Genomic DNA, 11,444 nt, shown 5'->3' on the forward strand with positions numbered 1-11,444 from the left:
TAAATGTAGCAAAAGGCTAAATGCTAAAAGTAGCAAAAAGCTAGTTAAAACCCAAAAGTAGCAAAAGTAGCACAGGAAGACAAAAATAACACAAGTATGCTAAAGCAGATTTCAAACAGAAGGATATTTTTGAAAGAACTGAAGAGTTCTCAATCTATTTCTAAAGGGCAGATATAAAGTGAAATATTTTTAAAAGTAGAAAACCAACAAAAAGCTAAAGTCCTAACAGCCTTCTCGTGAATGAGCTGAACGTTTTGACAGAACTAGAATAAGAAAGTCTGCAGGAGTGGTTAGAAAACAGGAAAACAACAAATTCATACGCGTCAGAGCGTCATCGAGGCGAGCACTGCGTGATTATAACTGTTCAGATCTGCAGAACCGGTCCAGTTTCTGCTCCCTGCTCAGACCGTGTGAAACATGTGCTGTCAGCTTTTGTTCACCTTGCTGCTCCCAGAGGAAGCTCTGACGTCAGGGTTCTGTTTCGTCTCCACGGACTCAACCTGTTTATTGTGTTTTCCGTCTCCTCTCACTCTCCCACCAGTCTCTGCTCAGCACTGGCTCTTTGTCCAGAGAGTTTTCTCTGCAGTCAACAGATGGCACACACACGACAGTTTTTCAGGAAGGCTCTCACTGCAGCACTTTGACCTTGAAACGGTCCTGGCACCTTTCTGCCATATCTTATCTCTGTTGTCCTTCCTGTGGTGTCCTATAGCTGCACGTCTGTGCAGTGTATCACACAAGAAGCCATCCTTTACCCTCCCTGCTGCACGGTGGGCTCAGACGTTTCACTCAGATGATTGCAGAGGAGTGAACGTCAGCTCAGTCTGATCAATACGTGCAGCTCTGCTGGACTTTTCCACTCAGTGCTGAACTGAGCATCATTAACCTAATGGAGGAGGAGGGTGTAGAAAAGAGCACAAACAATGGACCACAAGGGAACGTTAGCTTCTGTAAGAAACCTAATCAGCCTCCCCCCGACACACTTTCATATAACCAGGTCACTTTCTGTCTCAGACTCTCACAGAGCCCGCCATCTTTGCCAGGGAGACGAGCTGCGACTGCCGTGCGCCTCATGAGAAGCTCAGCATCGCTCAGGCCCGCAGAGGAACCCCAGGTACACTTCCTCCATCGTCACATTTGATTTTCTGCACTGCTACGTTGCCTTTCCTGTAACCTCTGGAACTGCTCCACTGAATCTACCTTATGTCAGATATTTTGCTAACAGGCGTGTGAAAAATCTATCGTGTGCCTTTTGTTGCCAGGTGTAAACACCAACTGTGAGTTGAGCTGGTCTGTGTAGCGGTGATTTCTCTCAAACTCAAACTAATTAAAAGATCCAAAGGCCGCTGCCGCGACGGGGCACAAACAAGTCCAATGTCCAAACCAAGATTATTTCCTTTGATGGTGGTTTTAATCCTTTTCATCAAGCGGCAAACAAACGTCTGCACTTCCTGCTCCTTCTTCTCTGCGCTGATAAAAGATTCACCCACTGCATGCTGGTCCGACACCTGCTCACTGATTTACAGTTCCCACAGTCTTTACCTTCGTTATCAAGCAAACAAACAAAACAGAATTTCCTTCAAATACTAACATAACATTTTACAATATATTACAATTAAAAAGTAATCCCAAAGGAATTATCAAATTATAATTATTTCAAACATTGAAAAGATAAAAGTGCTCCTGCACTCTGGCCCCTAATTGTACAAACATTTACAGTAAAGTCCTGAAAACGGCCATTTTATCCATCCATCCATCCATCCATCCATCCATCATCAGGTCTCGGGGGCAGCATCTTGGGCAGGGAGGTCCAGACATCTCTTTCCACAGCCACCTCTTCCAGATCTTCAGGGAGAACTTCTCACCCTGTCTCTAAGGGAGAGTCCAGCTTCCATGCAGAGGAAACTCATTTCAACCTCCTGGATCCACGATCTCATTCTTTCTGTTACTACCCAGAGCTCATGACCAGAGGTGAGGGGAGGGACGTAGACCGACTGATAAACGGAGAGCTTTGCCTTACAGCTCAACTCCCTCTTCACCACAATGGACCGGCACAAAGTGTGCAATAGTGCAGACACTGCACCAATCCGTCTGTCAATCTCATGCTTCATTCTTCCCTCACTCGTGTCACTCGTGAACAAAACCCAGAGATACTGCAATAATAATAATCATCATCAATCCAAGATGTTATAGTGAACTACCTCCAGCAGCAACAGAAGTTTTGTCACTGGTCTTTCCAGAACGTTGGTCTTCGTTTGTATGTGCATGGAGCGAGCTAAGCCCCCTGCATCTTGATTAACACTGAAGGTCAATGCCATGATCCAAGATCCTCTTGGAGCTGCAGAGTCTGTAATCAGGACAGTGTCTCCTGGAGCAAGGCTTCTTTTTCTCTCAGTCCATGTTTGTCTCTCTTGCATCAGAGGCAAGTACTCAGAGAGCCATCTTTTCCAGAATAGCTCTGCCATGTATTGTACGCGAGTCCATCTCTTTCTGACACAAAGATCCCGTTGGTGAAACAGCCCTGGTGGTAAGATGGGCTTGTTCTTCAGTGTTACGATGCGACTGGGCGTGACAGCTTCCAAATCATTTGAATCATCTGAAACCTGTGACGGATCGGTCATTTAATATGACTTCAACCTCACAACAGATTGTTTGGAGTCCATCATCCAACGCTTGCTCTTTCAGAACTGAGGCAAGAACAGCCTTTACCGATCGAATCATGCACTCTTAAATGTCACCTTGCTGAGAGGCTGCTGGTATGTTGAAGATCCATTTTATGCCATCAGTGACTCAAACATGTAGTTTAGGCATGAATCAGTTGAGCCACACTTTTGGTTTGCGCCAACAACGTTTGTGACATCATCAGACCTAATGGTCGAGACTGGGCTTCTTCCACAGACAAACCTCCGTACTGCATTTATGCAAGAGTCAGAATCCAGCGTACAGGCGCATCTAAAAAAATTAAATACCGTGAAAACGTTCATCATTTCAGAAAGTGAAAGTCATGTATTACACACAGTGAAAAACTCTGCCTGGCCAAAATAAAGTCTCCACCTGGATGTAACTCATCAAACAGGTCCACGGACGATTAGGTTTCAGCTGCAACAAGTTCTTTAACTCCAACTGGTTCAATGAGTTGCTTCTCGCTTCTTAAACAACCATGTTGATGGCGTGGTCGTGGAAAAGATGTCAGTCTGTTTGAGAAGGGTCTAATCATTGGCATCAAGCAGAGGAAACATCTCAGGAGATTGTAGAAACTAAAACTGGGTTAAGAACTGTCCAACACATTATTAAAAACTGGAAGGACAGTGGGGACCCATCGTCTTCCAGGAAGAAATGTGGCCGGAAATAAATCCTGAATGATGGTGATCATTTAAACGTTTGGTGAAATCAAATGGAAGAAGAACACCAGCAGCACTCAGGGCTGTGGTTCATAGAGACAGTAAGAACATTTCCACACACAATGTGAAGGAACTCAAGGGACTGGGACTGAACAGCTGTGGAGCCTTAAGAAAACCATTAACCAGTGAGGCTAACTGGGAAAAATACTTCAATTTGTTAGGGAGCATAAAGATTGGACTCTGGAGCAATGGAAGAAGGTCATGTGGTCTGATGAGTCCAGACTGACCCTGTTCCAAAGTGATGGAGCATCAGGGTCAGAAGAGAGGCAGGTGAAGTGATGCACCATCATGACCAGTGTCTCGTCATCAGTGAAAGATCTTGGTGAAACATTAATGCAACACTGGATGAAACAGATCTTGTGACGTTGAAGAAGTTTATTGAAACAATGACACAGAGAATGCATGATGTCATCAAAGCTAGTGTGAGCTTTTTTTTTGGTGTTGACTTTTTTTTTTCGCCAGGCCGTGTATTTCAAGCCTTTATTTCTTGTAACTTTGATTATTATGGCTTACAGATAATGGAACAACCAAAAGTCATCACTATCAACAATGTTCATGAAGTGAAATCCTCTCTGGACATTTCAATCTGTTCCTCTTTTCATTAAAGTCGTGGTTACACTGATTTATCAGCACGTCCTGAGGAGTTTGACGAAGTTGTTAACTCCAAAACCAGACACTTACTGGTGAGCCGGATAATACTATGTGGGTATTGACAATTTTCTTCTGACCCATTGTTCTTAGTCGAATATTTTTCTTTTAACCCCTCAAATTCAACGTCTTAAGTCAGATTTTCTGTGCAAAACATACCAGAACTTCCAGGGTCCAAAAATGCACAGTTTGTACAGTTTGACCTGGACTACTGCGCATGAACTTTGATGTTTTGTACAGTTTATTGTTCCGACCCCACTATGGCCACGAGTCTGAGTTGCTGCTGTGGAGACGTTGCCACGTCTGTTTGGTGCCGGGCGGGTTTGTCCTGAGGATGCACCTTCCTCCTGCCGCTCTATATGAAGAACTCCTGGGTGCTTTTCATGACGCACATGAAACCATTCCTGCAACATCTGCTTGTGTGACACACTTTCAACCAAAACAAATACCTTTTGCCTTGATCACGTTTAACTTGTCTTGATGCATTCTAGCGTTTGTAGCAGATCTTCTTCCTTTTTCCCAGTTTGGTGACCTTTGAACCTCTAGAACTGCTCCCAGATTGTGTGTCTTGAATGTTCCAAATACTAACACAATATTTTACAACAAAAAATAATCCTAAAGGAATTAAACAAATTATAATCATTTCAAATGTGAAAAAGATAAAATAGCTCCTACGATCGGTAAATTTTATTTTTTAGTGGATCGCCCTGTGAGAGTCTACGCAGACGGCATCTTTGACTTGTTCCACGCTGGACACGCTCGCGCTCTCATGCAGGCCAAGAACCTTTTCCCAAACACCTACCTCATCGTTGGAGGTTAGACCCTCCAAGCAATACATGAAAAACTCATCCAGCTGATTTAATCTGTTTGAGCTGACTCTTGTTTCTGCTGTTGCACAGTTTGCAGCGATGAGCTGACCCACAAGTACAAGGGTTTCACCGTCATGACGGAGCACGAACGCTACGAAGCGCTGAGACACTGCCGCTACATCGATGAAATTCTGAGAGACGCACCTTGGACTCTCACGCCCGAGTTTCTGGAGAAACACAAGGTGTGTGTGGGAGGTGGATTCAAGCATCAGGACTTTAAATTGTACATGAAACTTGCCTGTATCAATGACAGTGAGAAAAAATATTAGTGGGGCGGACAATTTCTTGCATCGCTAACCACCAAATTATTACAAATTGTGTCACATTTTCTGTGAAAACACAACAGATATACAGTTACTTAGTATTTGATTTATTGTTCTAGTTTGCGTATGTGTGTCTATACTAGATCCAGGTTGTGTCTCGTGAGAAACAGTCCAGTCTAATATATCAGAGAAACGGACGTCTCCCGCCCCCAGCCGACATGCGCACAGCTTTCTGAATTGGATTTCTAATTTGATTTGAGGTAGTAATTCTGAAATAATACCCCAGATTAGGTTAGGTTTATTGTCACACGCAGGTCAACACAAGGTCAGCGATGCAATGAAACTTTCAGGACAAGAAGAACCGTCTCGACTTACCAAATAAACAACAAGAAATACCAAGCCTGCAACAAGAATACAAAAACAAGGTACCAAAAGTGAAAAAGGAATACATCTAGAACAGCACGGTCCCGTTAGCACCATGGTCCCGTTAGCACCATGGTCCCGTTAGCACCATGGTACTGTTAGCACCATAGTCCCGTTAGCAGCATGGTACTGTTAGCACCATAGTCCCGTTAGCAGCATGGTACTGTTAGCAGCATGGTACTGTTAGCATTATGGTACTGTTAGCAGCATGGTACTGTTAGCACCATGGTCCCGTTAGCACCATGGTACTGTTAGCACCTTAGTCCCGTTAGCAGCATGGTACTGTTAGCACCATAGTCCCGTTAGCACCATGGTACTGTTAGCAGCATGGTACTGTTAGCAGCATGGTACTGTTAGCAGCGCGGTCCATTTAGCACCATGGTACTGTTAGCAACGCGGTCCCTTTAGCAGCATGGTACTGTTAGCAGCATGGTACTGTTAGCAGCATGGTACTGTTAGCAGCGCGGTCCCTTTAGCAGCATAGTCCCGTTAGCACCATGGTACTGTTAGCAGCATGGTACTGTTAGCAGCGCAGGCCCTTTAGCACCATGGTACTGTTAGCAGCATGGTCCCGTTAGCACCATGGTACTGTTAGCAGCATGGTACTGTTAGCTCCATAGTCCCGTTAGCACCATGGTACTATTAGCAGCGCGGTCCCTTTAGCAGCATGGTACTGTTAGCAGCACGGTCCCATTAGCACCACGGTACTGTTAGCAGTGCGGGTCCTTTAGCACCATGGTACTGTTAGCAGCATGGTCCCGTTAGCAGCATGGTACTGTTAGCAGCGCGGGCCCTTTAGCACCATGGTACTGTTAGCAGCATGGTCCCATTAGCACCATGGTACTGTTAGCAGCGCGGTCCCTTTAGCGCCATGGTACTGTTAGCAGCGCGGTCCCTTTAGCAGCATGGTACTGTTAGCAGCGCGGTCCCTTTAGCAGCATGGTACTGTTAGCACCATGGTCCCGTTAGCAACATGGTACTGTTAGCACCATGGTACTGTTAGCAGCATGGTACTGTTAGCACCATGGTACTGTTAGCACCATGGTACTGTTAGCAGCATGATACTGTTAGCAGCATGGTCCCGTTAGCACCACGGTCCTGTTAGCACCACGGTCCCGTTAGCACCACGGTACTGTTAGCACCATGGTCCCGTTAGCACCACGGTACTGTTAGCAGCACGGTCCCTTTAACAGCATGATGATAATAACGACCGAGGCAACAATGACTGCTCTCTAGAACCGGGTCCGGCAGACACAGAACATCCAAGGTTTCCCCGCCGAACCAAACTGTTCTATAGAGTTCGGTCTGTGCAGGCAGATGGAGGATCATGGAGACAGCCACCATGACAGACTGCAGCCTGAGGTGGGGAGGGGGCTGTGAACTGAACCACAATGGCAGAATGGAAAGGCAGCGATACAAAAGTGCATGGCAGTCATACCCGTAGTGTGGATGTGCAGTGTAGGTGCCAAAAAGTTGAAACATAAACAACAGGAACAAAGAAGAGTGAGTCGAAGCGGAGCTCACGTCAGTGCTGCCGTGCTGCATGACGTCACGCTGGCAGTTAAATGGGAGGAAAAAAATCAGTGAAGTAACTCCAAATTAATATAAAAGTGAAAAATGATGATACAATATATCATCACCGAATCCAATAGAAGATTCAACTGGGACTCAGACCCAGAAAGACAAGACCCCTGCTTCAACCACTGACCCACCACACACACACACAAGCAACAGAACTGTTTAAATAAGGTCCTACCATAATGGTAGAAATTTCTTGTTCTTGGACTTTTCCCAGTTCTTTCTCCTGTCTGCTCCAAATGGATTTAAAAGTGAATATCTCCACTGTTGGTCTCAGCAGGTTTCACTGCAGCTATTCCTGGATTGGAGGTCACATCAGGTCTAGGTAGAGGTTATATCAGTGCATTAAAACCCAAATGCCCCAAATGAAACTATTGGACCTGCCTGTTCGGATCACTGGCCACACGTTCGGATCCGCTTGACGAACGCGGGTCGTTGAACGGTACAGCCTTATAATGGTAAATAAGTACCGGTAAAAAACTGAGGGATGAATAACAAAAACATCATTTTAAATTCCACTTAAAATTGTCTAAATTGTTTAAAAATACACGAAACAAAACAATACACAGCAAGCCAAAAAAGTCCATGCTCAATAATCCAGGTATACAATCCAACAATTTTCAGTCAGGTCATCTGGACACTTTCTTTTTTTGGTGAAACGTTTCGCCTTCCATCCAGAAGACTTCATCAGTCAAGGAAACGCACAACACAAAACTGATTCTTCCCCCAAACAGCTTACTCCAAAGTGTAACAAACCAGTTATGTTGGTGTTAAGATGGTGTCCAGATGACCTGACTGAAAATTGTTGGATTGTATACCTGGATTATTGAGCATGGACTTTTTTGGTTTTGAACCAGTTTGACATGACTGTCGACGAGGAAGAGGGCCGGCAACACAGGAGGGGGCGTGCCAAAGACCTTCTTAGCACCAACATAACTGGTTTGTTCCACTTTGGAGTAAGCTGTTTGGGGGAAGAATCAGTTTTGCTGTGTGTTTCCTTGACTGATGAAGCCTTCTGGATCGAAGGTGAAACGTTTCAGCAAAAAAAAAAAAAAAGAAACTGTCCAGATGACCTGACTGAAAATTGTTAAATACACAGCAAGCTTAGTAAATAAGTAATTTACGTTGTTTATCAGGAGGAACTCCTTTGTGGTTCGAGCCTCACCGGCCCCTGTGGACCGGCTGCCACGGGTCAATGATGAGCTTTTATAGCCCATCATCATATAGCGATGGAATCCAGCAGTCCTCTTATCAGCACTTTGAAAGACTTATTGATAAGGCACCCTGGACTCATGTTTTTATGATCTGACCCTTATGACCCTACTGAAATCCTGTAGACACTTGAGTCTTGTTACTTTTTGTTTGTGTCAGTGTTGTGCCTTCCAATGTACATGTCCTTTGATTTGTTTCTCAGATCGATTTCGTAGCTCACGATGATATCCCATACTCCTCAGCAGGAAGTGAGGACGTCTACAAACACATCAAAGAGGCAGGTCAGGGTTGGACTTCGGTAACTATTTCATCTACAAAATGAGCCACAGCTTGTAGTGAAAGGACGTTTGTTTTTTCCAGGGATGTTTGTGCCCACACTGCGGACAGAGGGAATCTCAACCTCTGACATCATCACTAGAATCGTCCGAGACTACGACGTCTACGCTCGACGCAATCTTCAGCGTGGCTACACAGCTAAGGAGCTGAACGTCAGCTACATCAATGTAAGACCACCACTCTGCTGCAGGGGCTTCATTTCAGGACACCGAGTCAAACCGGAGTTCACCCTCCTGCTGCCCTTGGGTCAAAACGAACCCTGAGGCCGTTGGACCCAGTGCAAAAACAAACATCTAAAAGGGTTTTTGTTTCTCAACAAAGTCTGTTTGAGACCGTTTTTAATGCCTTTCCTAACATGTTTCCACTTTAGGAGAAGAAGTATCGGCTACAGAACCAAGTGGATCGCATGAAGGAGAAGGTTCGAACCGTTGAGGAGAAGAGCAAACACTTTGTTTACCGGGTGGAGGAGAAGAGTCACGACCTCATTCAGAAATGGGAGGAAAAATCTCGAGAGTTCATCGGAAACTTCCTGGAACTTTTCGGCCCCGACGGGACATGGGTAAGAAGAGCGACGTGTTACATTTTCAAACCGTGATGCGAGTGCTTCTTCTTCATCCGTGTTTCTTAAAACACAGAAACAAGTGTTTCAGGAGCGCAGCAGTCGGATGCTGTCCTACGCCTTGTCTCCCAGAGAGTCTCCCTGCAACAGTCCTCCTCGCGAACTGTCCCCCCTGCGCTCCCCATCTCCTCCGTCACCCCCGGCCCGCTGGTACAACGCCCGGCCCTCGCCCCCGACCTCCCCCAAAGGAGCCTCGGCCTCCATCAGCAGCATGAGCGAAGGTGATGAAGATGAGAAGTAGATGGACTCGTGCGTCACCTACAGCACACTGCCTGGGAACACCTCATAGAAAACACACATTGCTGCAAACACCGACTGGAGACGGCGCTCCTCAGAGACGCTGCAGATCTGCAGCGTCGACTGCAATCAGGGGAAATGTAGTTCTGACCTGCAGAGCCAAGAAGCCATCGCGGTCTCTGTTGTGTGGGCGACCAAGCAGACGATAAGGACAAGAATGTGTCAGGATGCGTTGGATTGTCCACAACTAACAGAGACGCTGCTTATGTCACTGCATCTGTATGTCCCGTCTCATTTCTGTTGACAAGATTTCTTGTGTGGACAAAACCCCACTGGACGTGTGGGACAGAGATCCCTGCAGCACGTTTAGAATAGCGGAGGTCACAGTTAGTGCCGGTCTGCACCATTTTAGCATGAACGATCAAGCGTGTGTTGATGGACACTTTTAGGGAGACGAGATACACAAATAAAATCTACACTCTTAAAACACTAACAAAGGAACATGTCTGACATTCTTAGAAAACCAAGGTTACTAACTAGACCCCTTCACTGCGTAGCCATCTTTAAGGGTACATAAAACCTTCCTGATATGAAGTTAAAGCATGACGAACACGTACGAGGGCCTTTTTAAACACTTCTCCGTGTTTTATCAGTTTTACCTAAACATTGTAGGACTTTTTGAAACATGATGTCAGTTCTCAAATAAAACTCTGATGATACTTGAATTAAATCTGGTGACTCAGCAGGTTGTTAAAAACTTGACTTTAGGCCCAAAATGCTTTTTTGCAGATATTAGAACTGTATTTTCTTTTTGCCGTCTGCTCATTCACACCGACCCAAAGCAGACGTCCCTTCCACTGGAACATTATATTGAAATGTACACAACAGATTTGAACCTTCACTAAATGTACAAACTTTGAAAATGTGTCTCTTCTTTTTTATTTGTTGTTGTTTAAAGGGCCTGGCATGTCAATAAAAACAGAAAACCAGACCGGACGAACTGCATTTCCCACGACATCCTTATGACGGCACCGAGCGACTTCACTGACGTTTGTGGAAAAATGAATTGTTAAAGTTAAAATAAGCAGAACAAAAGCTAAAACTAGCTAAACCATTGCTATAAAGCTAAAATGTAGTAAACATAATGCTAAAATTAGCAACACTGTCGCTTAAAGACAAAAATAAAAAAGCTAAATGATAGCTAGAAGCTACAATACAGAAGCTAAAACCCAAACACATAAAAATAGAAGCTAAAAACGTATCAATATTGTTGCTAAAAGCTAAATTTAGCAAATCCATTATAAAAGCTAAAATTATATATTTTCATTTTTTCGGCTGCTCCCTTCTTCAGGGGTCGTCACAGTGAACTAACTCACATGTAGACATGGTTACGGCAGATGCTCTTCCTGACACAACCAGACACCGAGCTACCACAGTGGAGCAGCGCTGCATCTAGGGCACCTGTTGGAGCCGATGGTGGGGGTTAAGGGCCTTGCTCAAGGGCCCAGAGCGGGGTAAATGAGGATGAAGACAGGTGTGGGTGCTTCACCTTTCACCCACATTTTGATGTCTGTATGGGGAGTTGGACTGGTGACCTTCCGATCACAGGCCCACCCTCTCTAACCTCTGCGCCACCACTCCCCAAAAGCTAAAATTGTAGATAAAACCCTAAGATTCATAAAACTGTAACAAAGCAAAAAGAAAAAAAATTCTAGCTAGAAGCTCTAGTTAGCTACGATTTGCTTAACACTAAATATTTTAACACATTAGCTAAAATTATAAAATCCATAGCTAAGCTGTAACTCATAAAGAGTAGCTAAAAGCTAAAATATTCAAAACAATAGCTAAAAGTTAAAAT

At 44.7% G+C, this 11,444-nt stretch overlaps 1 protein-coding gene across 1 annotated transcript; it reads left to right on the plus strand.

The window, feature by feature from the left end:
• Positions 1-997: 997 nt before the first annotated feature.
• Positions 998-9,801, plus strand: LOC119429364 (choline-phosphate cytidylyltransferase B-like; the record flags this gene model as incomplete). The annotated part of the gene is made up of 7 exons (XM_037697006.1): positions 998-1,114; positions 4,748-4,864; positions 4,949-5,100; positions 8,597-8,675; positions 8,755-8,897; positions 9,101-9,289; positions 9,366-9,801. Coding segments are annotated over 7 exons (1,022 nt in total), but the record flags the coding sequence as incomplete, so codon positions are not given.
• Between the last annotated feature and the right edge of the window lie 1,643 nt (positions 9,802-11,444).

Source organism: Nematolebias whitei, unplaced genomic scaffold, assembly GCF_014905685.2.
Source record: "Nematolebias whitei isolate Nwh7 unplaced genomic scaffold, NemWhi1 Nwh_scaf_688, whole genome shotgun sequence".
NCBI lineage: Eukaryota > Metazoa > Chordata > Actinopteri > Cyprinodontiformes > Rivulidae > Nematolebias > Nematolebias whitei.